Consider the following 15,571-nt stretch of genomic DNA (forward strand, 5'->3'; position numbering starts at 1 on the left):
TCTGTCAGGAAACTCGAGACATAATAGGAGTAAAAAGTGTATATTCAGCATGTTCGATTGCGGGTTATCTTTTTTGGGTGATTTGCAAATAGCTAAAGTTTGCCGAATGAGCAACCATCTTACAATGCTCGATTATAAGCGTAACCAAAATTTGCAGTGATCAGCTTACAAAAATAAATTTCAATTTAGAATTAATATTTTTGAAAGTGATAAATTATTTATAATAATTATCAAAAATGTTAATCTTAATGTTAAAAATTATTTGACAGCGTAAGTTTGATTATTTTGCTAAAAATTTAAAATTTTGACTATTTTGCTAATTAATTAGTTTCAAATGACTATTTTGTACAATTTTCCTTTTTTATATAGAAAAAGTGGAAGAAACATAATAAAAGAAAATAAAGCCGTGTCCGATGAAATATCAATCGTGTTTGGTTTCGGTAAAAAAAAATTGTGTTTGGTTTCTAAATGTAGCGTGTAATTTGATAAAAATATGTTATTTCATCCTCACATCTCCTTAAAATGCTCATTAAATCAAGCATTGTAAGACGGTTGCTCATTTCATTGAGAATTTTTGTCTTTATTCACGATCAACAAAAGGAATTGAAAGAAACAATAACTAGAAGGGTCAAATGATTATTTGTAAATCTCATCTACTTAATAACATTCATAAAGAGTAACATGTAAGATATTCAGTGGAACTCATTCTGTTAAGTTATAACACAAAGAGTAGAAACACCACCACAAAAACGTTTATCAACGACAACCTTCAAATGTCTTTAAACGACGACTATAATGTCTGTTCTGACATATATTGTACCAGAGTCTTTTAAATTTACATACGACTTCGGTTTGTTTACGTAGTTTGTTTTAATCAAAATCATATCCCTCGCGATCCAGACGAGCACAACCATAAAAAGCTCAAAGTCGGATCCCTCGCGATCCTGACGAGCAAGCCAAAAAACTCAAAGTCAGATCCATCGCGATCCAAACAAGCACGGCTCGGAAAAGCTCAAAGTCAGACCTCTTAGGTCCAGACTAGCACACACCAAGGTCATTGACAAAACAGACAAAGAAAGAACTTCCACGACACAGTTAAATTTCTCTCGCGAGAAACTGAGGGTTAATATTGGATCATATTTCGGAAATCCAAAAGGAAGGGCCCACCAAAACAAAAGATAGATGCCAACATCTTACCAAACTATCCTTCACGCCACATGCTTTTTTTCCGCGCGCGTGATGCTCACGCACTCCAACCTCCTTGCATTTTTGGCTTTCTCCTCAATTGATTAGGCCTAACGCCCAGGTCCATTGGCTCTCCTTCCGCTTGGGCTCAATTTTCCTTCCTCCCAACACATTTCCTTATGGCTGGAGATCTTTTGGCCATCCAACATCAATTTCTCTCCACCCCGGACCATTTTCTACTCGACCAAGACCAAAACAATCCGCCCAAAGTGCATTTCTTCACCTTTTGTGTGCCAAGCTCTGCTGGGCCCCACAAATAATTCCAAAAATCCATGCACACAACCGCAAACCTCTATAAACACACATTTCATTCCAGCACTCTCTCAAGAAAATGAAGATCCAGGCAAACCAATGCCAAATCTCTATCTAACTTTTCTCTCTTGATTTTTTCTCGCAAATCCATTTGAGTTAAAAAAAAAAAAAAAAAAAAAAAAAAAAAAAGAGAAAAACCACTGTACTCACACAAAAAAAACACAAAAAAAGAGAAATAATCTATATTCATTCTCTTTAGGATGGCAGAAGAAATGTTTAGTCTCTGAATAACACTTCATGGAGCTTGAGCAATCGATTTTCTTTTTTATCGCTTAGTAAGAAGAATATCTCACCACACACTTCACGTTTTCTCTTTTTTTTTTTTTTGAAAAATTAGTCGAACTAAGCCACCTGAAACGTTGAAATTGTAATCTAGCCAACGTTTCGTCCAAATTTTCACTCTAGCAAAAAATGATGATGTGTCTTAATAATGTAAGATGTTAGTTACTATAATATCCTCTACTAGAATTTGCTTACAAAAGTTGTAGTCCACGTTTGATCAACCAAAATTTTCGAAGTTAATACACGTGTATATATTTAGAACTTTTTAAAAAAATTCTATATTTGGCAAAGTTTGTTATTGAGCGTTTATTTCTTTCTAATTTTTTGTTAATCTCCGCTGCTTTGTTAATTTATGTTAATTATGGTAAATTTACATATGTGCAGGTAGAGCCGATTAATGCCCACCAGTTTGAAGTTGTCGATGGTGTTATCAATTGATATTTTTTTTCATTTCCTTTAATATGCATTTAATACGGTGTTATTCACAAGCCGATCAAATTTTCAATACGAATTTTCGAAGTTAATACACGTGTATATATTTAGAATTTTAAAAAAATTCTGTATTTGGCAAAGTTGGTTATTGAGCGTTTATTTCTTTATAATTTTTTGTTAGTTTCAGTTAATTTCCGTTTATTTTAGTTTGAAGTTGTCGATGGTGTTATCAATTGATATTTCTTTCATTTCCTTTAATACGGATTTAATACGGTGTTATTCACAAGCCGATCAAATTTTCAATACGAATTTTCGAAGTTAATACACGTGTATATATTTAGAATTTAAAAAAAAAATTATATATTTGGCAAAGTTGGTTATGGAGCGTTTATTTCTTTCTAATTTTCTATTAATTTCAGATAATTTCCGTTTATTTTACGCACGATAAACTTCGGCTGGCTGAAACGTTGACTAGTATTTGGTTTCTATGATTTATGTTACATAAGGGTATTTTCGATATTTTCTAACCGTTTATTTATGGAAATGGCTAGATTACAAAATTTACCAAACGTTGGCTACATCCTTAAAACCATGTTTGAAATTGGCTACATTGCTAGATTACCCTTTTTTTAGGAAACCACGGCGACAAACTCACTCCCGGCGTGGAGTCGAGAAAAGAGTAAACTCACTTCTAGCGTGAAGTTCAGCGAACAACCACCGCCACACTCAAATCTGATTTGGGTTTTCATCCCAAATCACGATTCAAAGATTCCTTTGAAGCTCTCGGACGCTTTAGGCATTGTCCTAAACTTCCTTTCCCCTTTTGCTAATTGTATTAGTTTAGCCTCGTTGAAGCAAATTTAAAACGTCAAGTAAATGAAAGTATTAGAAGTATACTATTGTATACTCGAGAGTAGAGAAGAAGTCATTCTCCTCATACACCTATCACAAACTTACATGGGTTGGTATATAGTCCCACACATGCACAAAGAAAGTAGAGTAGGAATGCTTTGATGGAATATAAAATGAGAACGAGTTTATACAACAAATCATATTTTTGGCCATTTGGCTACGACCAAGTGTAGTATATGTTCTTATCAGCTTAATGTATGATAATTGGTTTTCTCGGCTAAGGGGACCAACAGATTCGGAGCTAAAGATAAATTGTGGAAGGCTCACGGTATTGTTCTGCCGGGTGGCCTCCAATGATATAAAGAGCACTTAAATTAGTCCGCAAAGCTTTTTGAATTTTGTTGTTTTATTTACAACCTTGGAGGTTGGGAAATTTCATAAATAAAATAAATAATTTACAAATATGATTTGGTAGATAATAAACTTTATTTAAATAAAAGAGAATATTAGCTATTTTATTATTACAAATAGAATATAGTTGTTATGATTCTTTTTATTATAAGGATTAATATAAAAATAAAGTGGTTAATTAAATCTTAGATTTTTTCTAGATTCAAGGATCTTGAAAAGCCAGAAATAGAGGGCAAGCTATAAATAGAGGGCAGGGATATAAGGAAATTACGACTAATAAAAGTGAATTTCATTTTAAAATTTGACTTACTCAATTCTAGCTTTGGAATTCAATATTTTATTTCTTTTCTTTCTAGAAATATTTTAAACTCTAGAAGTCAGAACTTTTTTTTTGTCTTTAGAAACATATTTTATTATTTGGAACATCGAGAAATAGAATGTTACGTGATATTACATTGAGAAATCACGAATAAATAAATAGAAATGCTTGTTTAGAATCTTTATGTGTTTTTTTTTAATTTCATGTTTCAGGAGATTAAGAAGTTGAATATGCAATTGACTTCTCTTGTTTATGTATATGTATATATATATATATATATATATATATATATATATACACACATTGGTTATAATTAATTGTCTACTAAGGATTTTTAGGTAAGATTTTTGTTAAATGCAATAAATACGTTAAAGCTGGATTAATTATATAAAACTTATTCATGAAGGTAATTGTCGGAATGTTTGTGCTTTACATATGTTTCGTTAGCGGGGATAGCTCAGTTGGGAGAGCGTCAGACTGAAGATCTGAAGGTCGCGTGTTCGATCCACGCTCACCGCAATTTTACTTTTCTCCATCGATTATGAGAACCTCATTGTCTAAGGCTAAGCCTAAGCCCAACATCCAAAACGCCCATAGTATTTTCTTAAAAGGGCCAGGAGGCAATTATACTTTAAAGAAGGTAAATATAAAGATATATACAAAACATATAATACAAATATAATCAAAGGAAAGCTGTCACATTTTTTTTTCTGTGAAGAATAAAATTATTTCAATTTTTTTTTTTCTCAGAAAAAATTGACTCTAACATCCAATACTGATAAATGTTTTATTAAACATTATCATAAAATTTACCAAAACAGTTGGGTGAACAAAAAAAAAGTTAGTTAAAAGATATTCGGTGTGGAGCTAATTTATGGATAGAGAAAAAATCAACCATAAAAATATGCAGGTCAATTTTTTTTTCACTATGTAAATTATAATAAATTTTCAATTAATACTTTTCTCAATTTGTTATAAAAATATTATATTAATTGTTAAGCTGATGCTTAGTTTTTGGGAGACTTGGTCATTTCCTTAATCATCTCCACATATTTAATACATTTTTTTTCAATTAATCTCTCTCTCTCTCTCTCTCTCAAATTCATCAATTTTTAAAAGGTTGAACTAAGTATCTAGCCCAAACAGCCCCCTATTTTAAAATTATAGCCTAACTATTAATATATTTAGGAAAATAATCAATTTGTTATAATAACAGTCCAATAATACCTTTAAGGGTTATTATTATTAGCTGTCAGAGTAAATAATATTAACGGTAACAAGAAAAATAGTAAATCTCATTACCCGTAACAAAAACAACAGTGAATCTTATTAACTGTAACAAGAACAACAATAAATGTTATTAACTTTCATCTCCGCTGTCTCTGGCGTCGGAATCCGAGTTTTCATCAAAGTTTCAAACGATGAAATCTCAACCCTGTCTTCAAACGGTTGGATCTGTGCAACCGCATGACTTGCTGATGTTCGAGATCATTTCCGGAGGAGGATCGTCACGGTTAATCGAATTAATCTTCACAATTAATCCAATTAACTATCACACTTAATATGCAGAACCGAACTTGCGACCTTCGAACGGCCAGATCGGCGCAATCGCGAGACTTGTCGATGTTCGAAATCGTCTTCGGAAGAAGTTTGTCACAGTTAACACATATAAACACAAATATACCAATCCAATATTTGAATCAACACAAATGTACGGATCGGAAAAATACATCAACTGGCGATTGATTGTATGACAGAGGGTGGCGCCGGAAAAAGCCTCTGACAAGGGAAGATTTTCCTGGCCGAGCGGAGGAACTTACGAGGGAGGGAGAGTTCAAATCTGGGAAAATGGAGGGCTCCAGAACTTTCATCGGCTACGACGGAAACTCTTATCGCGGCTCGTGAAGCTTCGAACGAAAGCACGACCAGACTTCTACGAGGACTCGTGGAGGAAGAACATCCAAGACAACCATGACCGCTACATCTAAAAAAACATCATATAAAAAGAATAAATGAATAAATAATTTATTCATATCTGCATAAAAATTGATTAAATGAATAAATATCGCAGCCACAAGAATAATATACGGCTATTGGAACAATATGTGCATATAAACAGATCAAACGAATAAATAATATCAAATTAATTACACGGTATATAATAATGACTATGCCTTTAAGCACTCTATGGAATAGACCATGGTTTCCAAGAATAGACTTCTCTTCCATGAGCATATCAAAACTATCGCAGTCACACATGATTTAAAAAAAAAAAAAAAAAAATTCCATGCAAAGAAATAGAGAGTAAAAAACGAGAAATTTCATTAATTTGACCTAAAAATTAATAAAATATCAAGATTAGGCCTCTTACTTCAAAAATATCTAAAAATGGACTTTTGTCTCCATTTTGAACAAAAATACCATTCTGACCATCGTGACATACAATGTCGTAGGATGCCATACGATGTCGTACTATGTCATGTGATGATATATGATCAGGAGGGCATTTATGTCCGAAATAAGGACAAAAGTCCATTTTTAAATATTTTTGAAGTGAAATGTCTAATCTTGATATTTTGTTAACTCTCAGGTCCTCATAATGAAATTTCTCTAGAAAAAATGCATAAAAATTGCTTTAAATAAGTAAAAAGAATCTAAAAAATAATAATAATAAATCAGTTAAATAATCGCTGCCTAAATTGTTTTTCCGCCTCGCCACCGCTTGGTGAGCCAAAATATTCAGAATCCTCTCATGCGGAGAAAGAGCACCATCTTCGTGGTCTTGCCTCTTTTCCCCTTGATCTAAGCATTTTCCAACGTCAGCTACGTACCGCCTTTTCCGGTCCTTCGGCCCCATCCCCAGGAAGATCTCGTCAGTGGAGGACTACTTTGTGCGGAACGCAAATTTGTAACTCTTTTTCTTTGAAATCTAGTTGTCTTTTTTAATTTTGTATGTTTTTTCGATATGGACCGAGTTTATTAGGGTCTTAGTTTGATTTTATGTGTTAGTTGTTTTTAATTTGGAACCATCTACCAACGTCCCTCTAAGGAAATTCTGTTAGATTTTTATTTATACAAATTAAAAAATAATTTTTTTCATAGTCAACGAATCGCGATTGTTTGAATCTTTTCATCAATCATTATGAATATTTTGAAAGAAAAAAAAATGGTTATTGTTCTTCCTCATGTCGGAAATAACCACAAATCGAGCGAACATTAGTACTCAGTGTTAGATCTGATCCAACCTAAATTTGTATTGTGTCGTGCTAAAAAATATTCTAAATTTGTATTTGGGAAAATAACACATTTATACCTTGTGTTTTAGTGAAATGTCGAGTTTAACCCTCGGTTTTCAAAAATGTCAAGTTCATACCCTCTGTTTAACTAAAATGACGAAATTATACCCTCAGTTTAACTAAAATGACGAAATTATACCTTGAAATGAATAACAACGTCACAAATCTCTCTTTCATTGATATTAACTCTTATATAAGAAAAAACAAATCAAATCTAAATCAGTACCCTAACTTCCAAATTCTCAATTTTAAAATAAAAATAGCCTTAAATTGAAATTAAATAATAAAACTCATACCTCCTAATAAATGACTTCATTCCGTGTTCGAATTGTAACTCTAAATCCTGGATTCTCTGTTTGAATATGCGACTTTGATGACTATCAACTATCGATGTTTACCCCTTTGCCTCTTTCTGTGTTCTTCACGATTAAGAGACTGTTTTTTATTTTTTAGTTTTTAAATAAATTACATATATGGCGCGAATGAATAAAGATAATTGGTGTTTATATATAAATATTATATTCAACGTCAATGAAAAGTCAATAAAAAGAATATTCGTGACACTGTTGTCTATTTCAGGGTATAATTTCGTCATTTTAGTTAAACAAAGGGTATAATTTCGTCATTTTAGTTAAACAAAGGGTATGAACTCGACATTTTTGAAAACCGAGGGTTAAACTCAACATTTCACTAAAACACAGGGTATAAATGTGTTATTTTCCCTTTGTATTTATGAGTATTTTGCGTCCACCTATAACATTAAGTTTGAGATTTAGCCTAGTTTGGAGTTTTTCAGGGAAATAGCCAAACGTATTAGATGGCAAAATATTTTTTACTTTTTTGTCCTTCAATAATTAAAGCAATTTTTTAAAATCACGTTTTTTTTTTCCTTTTTTTGTGCATGTTAAATTCCTATTTTGTAAAAAGGTAGTTACCAGATATTAGAATCCACGGTCTCTCTCTATCTTCCACGTTCTCTCTCTCTCTCTCTCTCTCTCTCTCTCTCTCTCTCTCTCTCTCTCTCTTTCTCTCTCCACAAAATCATATCTGAGTTTTTTTTTTTAACCACGTTCTCTCTCTCTCTCTCTCTCTCTCTCTCTCCACATAATCAGATCTGGGTTTTTTTTAAACCTTCAACATGCCAAGATGACGAGGAAGACGCCGAGGTCGCGGACCAAGGGGGCAGTCCAGCCGAAGAAGTTGTCGCCAATGACGCAGATCGGCCGGAGGCGGCGGAGGAAGTCGGCGAAGGCTCGTCGGAGCCAGATCAACGCTCACAAGAGGTGGTTGACGAGAGCGTAGGGGAGGGAGAACTTGGAGACGGGGTCGCGATGAGCCTCACGGTGGTGGTTGGTGGGAGAGACGATCGGAGCTTGGTTAGAGGTGGCCCGACTCTCACTGTTAATTTTTTTTAACAGTGAAGATTTTCGAATGTCAGTTTTTGGAAAAATATAGAGGTACAGATTATTTATTTACAGTTATTTTCATTTATTTCCATTCAAATTACTTAAATGTGGAGAATGAGATAATTTCCAGTAATTTACGTTTATTATCTGTGTTGACAGGTTCTTACACAGTAACGTCAGTCTTGGTGAAGCCATTCTAGATTAGCGCGCCGCGTGATTAATGATATCTTTGATAAAATATTTTGTTGAGATTTGTTAGAGGTTAAAGGCTACGTATAACAATTTTGAAATTGTATGTTATTTTATATCGTTATTGCTTATTATTTAATATAATTATATTTATTATTTCCATTTGATTGAGTAAAAGGGCAAATTAGTCTATTAATTATTGACACCTACGCACGTTGGCTATTTCCCTAAAAGTTTTGAAATATAGGCTAAAAACAAAATCTATAGTTTCAAACTGGCTATTTTGCTACACTGCCCTAATGATGCAAATTCGGTTAAACTAATCTTTTTGATTGATTTTTTAACCTAAATTAACCGGTTAAAATTAACCGTTCGGTTAATTTTAACCGGTTAATTTCGGTTAACCTAGGTTAACCTAGATTATAAGACTTATTAAATAAAAAAAATAAAATATATTATTTTTCAAATTAAATTAATTAATTTAACTTTAATTATAATTAATAATATCTATTAACAAAATTTAATTTAGTTAAACTGAAATTTATTAAAATTTATATACGAATTTATAATAATTTTTAAAAAATTAATTATATCAATTTACTAATTAATTTAATTATAATGAAATTAAAGGCATTAATTTCTTAAATAAATTTAAATATTAAATAAAATATATTAAAATAATTCGGTTAATTTCGGTTAACCTAATTAAAAAAAATTGGTTAAACCTTTAACCTAAATTTTCGGTTAAATTTTCGGTTAAAGGTTAACCTAAGTTAATTGAATTTTCTTCTTTACACTGCCCTATTATTTTTTTAAAAAATAGTTAGTTTGCTATAGCGCCTTATAAAAATAAGAATAATTTTGAATCCCAAAAAAAAAAAAAAAAAAAAAAAAACAACGAAGGATGTCGTATTTGTTTGAAACGGCCAAAGAAGAGCGGTGTTTGGCACGAAGGAAGGGTATAATCGTAATCCAGCTACAACTGGGAGCTTCCAATATTTCAGCTTCTTCTTCGTTCCGCGCCTTTCGATTTCGCACAATCGCTTCCGTATTAACATTCCTCGCTCTGTAACCCTAAAACCAAACGTCGCTTCCGATCTCGGAGTCTCTTCTCTCTCCATCAACACAAAAGTAAGCTTCTTCCCAAACCTCGATTCCCGTTCCGGTTCTGTCGAATTTCTCTAGCTCTTTTTTTTTTTTTTTTTTTTTAGGGTTTCATTATCCATGAATTGTTTTTCCTCTTCGCTTTGGGAGGTTCTCAGAGAGTCCGACATTGGATACAGCTAAAACTCACGCCCTATTTTTTTTAATAGGTATCGTATAAAAGGGGCTTTCTTTTTAATGTTTAGGATATCCAGAACCCGAGATTTTATATATGTCTTTCTGGGTTCTTTTCGACCCGATCGGTTCGACCCGATTGGATAAATCGGGTCGTTCTCTAGCTCAATCGGAATTTCCCAGCCTGAATTTTCTCGCATTTTAAGGTCGATTTGACCGGGCTTAGGTATTGGATCGGGTGTTGGAGACCCATTCTATGGATAAGCGTTTATACAGTGTTACCAAAAAAATAAAAATACGTCTTTTGGCGTGAAGATTAATCTTGTATTCGCTTGATGTTCTAATATAGTATATTTGATCAGTTACGTTTAATTTTTCGTATAAAATCAGATTGATGTGAAGTTGCTAAGATGTTGAATACTTTTGAGGTTTTTTTTATTCATGAAGTCGCAATTCTTTTAAGGAATTGACCAATTATATATAGTTTTTTCATATAAGCAGTTTATATTAAGGTCAAATTTTTTTTTTCTTCTTCATATTCGTGCCACAGAATACGGTTTTGATTCTTCAGAACACTTCTGTTGTTTGTAATTGCTCATAAGGTTCTATTGGGTGACCGAACATGAATCTCGCTCTGCAGATACTATGCTAGACTAGCCGATTTCGGGTGAACAAAAATGGACATGTCTGAGGCTGTGATGGTCAAGTCGTCCCGGCTGAAATCCCTGGTGTGGAACGACTTCGACAGGATAAAGAAAGGCGATATTTGCATGGCGGTGTGTAGGCACTGCAAGAAGAAGCTGAGCGGGTCGAGTACGAGCGGGACTTCCCACCTGAGAAACCACTTAATCCGGTGTCAGAGAAGAGCCAGTAACGGCGTGCCTCAATTGTGCAGAGAAAAGAAGAAGGAAATCCCTTTGGCCATCGCAAACTACGGCCTCGACCAAGAGCACAACAAGAAAGACGAAGTCCTCGGCCTCGTGAACTTCCGGTTCGAGCAGGACCAGATGAGAGACGACGGGGTCGCGGCTCTCTCGCAGAGCAGCTTTGACCAGAGACGGAGCAGGTTTGACCTCGCCCGGATGATAATCCTGCACGGGTATTCCCTCGGCATTGTCGACCACGTCGGGTTCAAGGTTTTTGTCAAGAATCTTCAGCCCTTGTTCGAGCTCGTGAGCTGCGAGAGGGTTGAGGCGGATTGCATGGAGATTTACGCGAGAGAGAAGCGGAAAGTGAGCGAGGTGTTGGATAAGTTGCCGGGTAAGATCAGCTTGAGCGCCGACAAGTGGGTCTCTCTGGAGCAGAACGCCGAGTACTTGTGCTTGACCGCGCACTACGTCGACGAATCGTGGGAGTTGCACAAAAAGATTCTGAATTTCATAATGGTCGACCCTTGTCACACCGAGGACACCCACGCCGAGGTGATCATGAACTGCCTGATGGACTGGGACATCGATCGGAAGCTGTTCTCGATGACTTTCGATAGTTGCTCCACGAACGACGGAATCGCCGTGAGAATCAGCGACCGCTTGTCCCAGAACCGGTTTCTGTACTCGAACGGCCGGTTGTTCGACGTGCGCTGCGTGGTCAGTCTGATCTCCATGATGGTCCGGGAGATCTTGACCGCCGTGGAAAGCGTGGCTGAGAACATAACGGAGAGCATCAAGTACGCGAAGAGCTCGCAAACCGTTCAGACCAAGTTCAACGAGATCGTCCAAGAAGCCGGGATTCAGCCCCGGAAGTGCTTATCCTTAGCCAACCCTCTCCGGTGGGACTCGACTCTAACGATGCTCGAAGCCGCCTTGGAGCGCAAGGAAGCTTTCTTCCTCTTGCAGGAGAAAGACCCGGGATTCACTCACTGCCCGTCCGACGAACAGTGGGACCGAGCGGCCGTGATAACGGGCTTCTTGAAATCCTTCGTCGAGAGCGCCACGTCATCGTCGCCGGGCCCGTTCTTCCCGGACCTCTGCGAGACGTACCTCCAGCTGAACGAGTGGTGCAAGAACTCGGACGAGCTCGTGGCCTCGCTGGCGTCGAAGATGAGAGCCAAGTTCGAGGAGTACTGGGAGCGGTGCGGGCTAGGGCTCGCGGTCGCGGCGGTGCTCGACCCGCGGTTCAAGATGAAGCTCGTCGAGTATTACTACGCTCAGCTCTACGGCGCCGGGGCTCCGAGCCGCGTCGACGACGTGCTCGACTCCGTGAAGTCGCTCTACGACGAGCACTCGGTGTGCCTCGCGTCGCTCGACCAAGGAATGGCGACGTGGCGCCAGCAAGGCGGCGGCGGTGACGTGGCGGGCGGGTCGGGGCGGGACCGGCTCACGGGCTTCGACAAGTTCCTCCACGAGACGGCCCAGAGCGACGGGTCGAAGTCGGACCTGGACAAGTACTTGGAGGAGCCTCTGTTCCCGAGGAACGCCGAGTTCAACATCCTCAACTGGTGGAAGGTCCACACGCCGAGGTATCCGATCTTGTCCATGATGGCCCGCAATTTCTTGGGGGTTCCGGTGTCGAAATCCGGGCCCGATTCCGCGTTCGGGACCGGAGGACCGAGAGTTCTCGACCGGAGTTGGAGCTCGCTCACCCCGGCCACGCTTCAGGCTTTGGTTTGCTCTCAGGACTGGATTCGGAGTGAACTCGAAAGTTGATTTCTTGCTCATCATATCTTGTTTTCATTCTATTTCTTACACTTTTTCTTATTTGGATTAGAGCTTTGTAACCTTTATTATAAATACGTTTTAGATAGTCCTAGTGTACAAATAGTTCTCCCCATTTTATTTTTGTTTGTTGATGAAAATGATGTTCTATTTCTTCCGAGGAAAAGAAGAGTAATGCAATTTTATAATTCTTGGAAGCTTAATTAACAAATGGTAGGGAATCTGTTGGATTGGATGGAGTGTTTAATTTGCTCTTTCCTTCCTCTTTGACAATAATTTAATACAAAAACGTATCAATATAAGGATTATAAATATAATAATTGTAGCTAATAGATATCTGTGTCTTTTGTGTATAATCAATAATGCGCTTGCTGTCAAAATGGCAATTCAATCAATGTCCATTTACCATCTTAAGGTCAAATGGTGACCAAATATTAGTTGCCCCACTTTCCAAAGCCTTCCTTTTTAGGTTAATATAAATCGTCATTAAAATAAATACCCACAAAACACTAGTATTACTATTGGTCATAGAGTTAAAGATAATTAATGGCACCAATCTTCACTTTTTTCTTCCAGTGGATTGATAAGTTTAAAAGTTGAAACCACTTCTACTCATACGTCAAAATTTTGTCAAGAAGATGACAAACTAGAATTTTCCTTAAATTGAAAAATACCCCCTGATTCGTTAATTAATTTCCAAGTACCATCCTTCTCTTCTCGCCAATCTATAGCCAGCGATACATATCAATAAAAACCCTTAATGAAATTTGGCATCACAACATTTTCTCGAGCAACAAGATATTTGGCATTCATGAAATTAGGTATGTATCATTTAAAATCCTTTATTACCCCAAAATACAATTGCATGAATTTGTAGTGGTCCCATAGCTTGTACCTAATTCATCACAAGCAAGATAAAATGAATATTGAATCTGGCTTAGGCATCATTGCTTTTCGTACTTTTGGGCCTGCAGTTTCCAATCGCTCCATGAAAAAAAAGGAAAAAAAAAAAAAAAAACAGAAGAAAGCAAAAGTTGAGGCATTCCCTTCTAGTATTACGTCTCATCTTGTTCACGCTTCTTCTAATGCAACTTTCGCTTTTTTGCCCACAAAACTTGCACCTAAACCTATCTGTGTTATCTCTCACATCTTTTTCTTTGCTCAAAACTCAAGTATATGCATAAATAAATATAAATATCATTTCTGCTTGTCGTTTCGGATACATGTTTATGTTTTTTTTTTTTAAATATTATATTGTATGTATTAAAAATAAATATATAATATTGGATTCTGCAAAAGAATATTCAATCCCGTTATATGAAGTTGTACCGTTTAGGAAATTTCACTCTTATTCATTGCTTCCTATAGCTCCATTTCGTTTTACTCTTTAGATTCCATTTTCCTTCTTTCTTTTTTTTTTTCATTTTTTAAGAGTCAAACAAGCCAAAAAATTTGAAGTAATTGAAAAAAGCGATACATGTCTCAATAGAAAAACAAAGACTATAGATCGGAGAAGTTCAGCAGCTAATAAAAGGAGCGAATAAATTGTTTGTAATAGTCAATCACTAGAGCCACGTGGGGACCAGTGGGTGCACGGGTCCCCACTGAATCGGGACAAAAAAAAATTAGTATGCTTAATTATAATTATTAAAAAATTAAATAATTCATATTTATAAATATAACAGGTACACTAATAATGTCACAAAATTTTGGCAGCTCAAATGATCAACCACTTAAGACAAACGTGGGTTTGGAGTTGTAGCTCAGGAGTTCGAATCCTGCTAGGCGTAAATTTGTCTTTATTGGATTGTTTGTTGAAAAGTGTCTTTATTTAAAAAAGGGCAAATTTACGCCCAACAGGATTAGATCTCCTGAACTACAACTCCAAACCCACGTTTGCCTTAAGTGGTTGATCATTTGAGCTGCCAAAGCTTAGTGACATTATTAGTGTACCTGTTATATTTATTAATATGCATTATTTAATTTTTTTAATAATTATAATTAAGCCCACTAATTTTTTTTTGTCCCGATTCAATGGGGACCCCTGCACCCGCTGGTCCCCACGCGGCTCCGCCCCTGCTCTCAAGCTAAGTTGCAGTCATCTCTGAAGTTGGCTTGGAGCACAAGTCATGAAACCAGATAGACAATGTATTTGTGAAGACATCTGCCAACTAATGCTCAGAGGGCACATAGCGAATGTCAGAAGCCTTAAATAGCACCTTCTCTCTCACAAAGTGCACATCAATCTCGATGTGTTTAGTCCTCGCATGATACATGAGATGAGGTCAGTGAAGTTGCTTCCATGTTATCACACCGCATAACTGCACTTTTGGTACTTGGCAAACCCAACTCGCACATCAAACTCTGTAACCATATCACTTATGTAGTTGCTTCAGATAAAGCTCTATACTCTACTTCACAACTTGATCGAGCTACCACCTTTTGTTTTCTAGAACACCATCTCACCAGTCACTCGTTGAGAAATAAGAAAAACCCATGAGTTGACCTTCTATCATATGCATAGCTCGCCTAATCAGCATCAGTGTAGCTAGGGCTGGCTCAAACTCACCAAGGACTCTAGGCGATTCAATACTTTGAGGCCCTATGATTCTAATAAAAATTTAAATTTTCAGGGTAAAAAATGTAAATTTTTTAGAAAATGGGCCAAAAGTGTAAATTTTTAGGGTAAAAAAATGTAAATTTTCTTAAAAATAGGCAAAAAGTGTAAATAATTTTTTTGGGGCCCAAGACACAAGCCTTGCCCGCCTTAGGTCAGGGCCGGCCCTGAGTGTAGCTCACAATGTCCAGCTTGTCAATCCTTCCTGCAGATGTGAACTCTATGCCTCGAACTAGTGAACCTCTGAGATATCAAAGGATGCGCTTGCAATTACTCCA

At 36.3% G+C, this 15,571-nt stretch overlaps 1 protein-coding gene, 1 non-coding gene and 1 pseudogene across 3 annotated transcripts; all 3 read left to right on the plus strand.

Annotated features, from left to right (window-relative positions):
- The first annotated feature begins 3,322 nt into the window (after window positions 1-3,322).
- On the plus strand, window positions 3,323-3,482 carry LOC149407086 (U2 spliceosomal RNA; annotated as a pseudogene).
- An 817-nt stretch (window positions 3,483-4,299) lies between these two features.
- On the plus strand, window positions 4,300-4,372 carry TRNAF-GAA (transfer RNA phenylalanine (anticodon GAA)). Its single transcript has one exon. It is a non-coding gene; the product is annotated as a tRNA-Phe (tRNA).
- Window positions 4,373-9,640: 5,268 nt separating this feature from the next.
- On the plus strand, window positions 9,641-12,890 carry LOC149407088 (zinc finger BED domain-containing protein RICESLEEPER 1-like). Of its 2 annotated transcripts, none has more exons than XM_089610956.1 (2): window positions 9,641-9,875; window positions 10,625-12,890. In XM_089610956.1, the coding sequence occupies exon 2, from the start codon at window positions 10,700-10,702 to the stop codon at window positions 12,665-12,667; it is 1,968 nt and encodes a 655-aa protein (XP_089467082.1). In that variant the 5' UTR covers window positions 9,641-9,875; window positions 10,625-10,699; the 3' UTR covers window positions 12,668-12,890. The 2 variants fall into 2 exon arrangements, with proteins under 2 accessions (XP_089467082.1, XP_089467075.1); XM_089610949.1 differs by having other exon boundaries at window positions 9,643-9,875; window positions 10,663-12,890.
- The last annotated feature ends 2,681 nt before the right edge of the window (window positions 12,891-15,571 follow it).

The sequence above is a fragment of the Urtica dioica genome, chromosome 1 (assembly GCF_054948205.1).
Source record: "Urtica dioica subsp. dioica isolate 48M chromosome 1, U.dioica_male_clone48M_v1_H2, whole genome shotgun sequence".
Classification (NCBI taxonomy): Eukaryota; Viridiplantae; Streptophyta; class Magnoliopsida; order Rosales; family Urticaceae; genus Urtica; species Urtica dioica.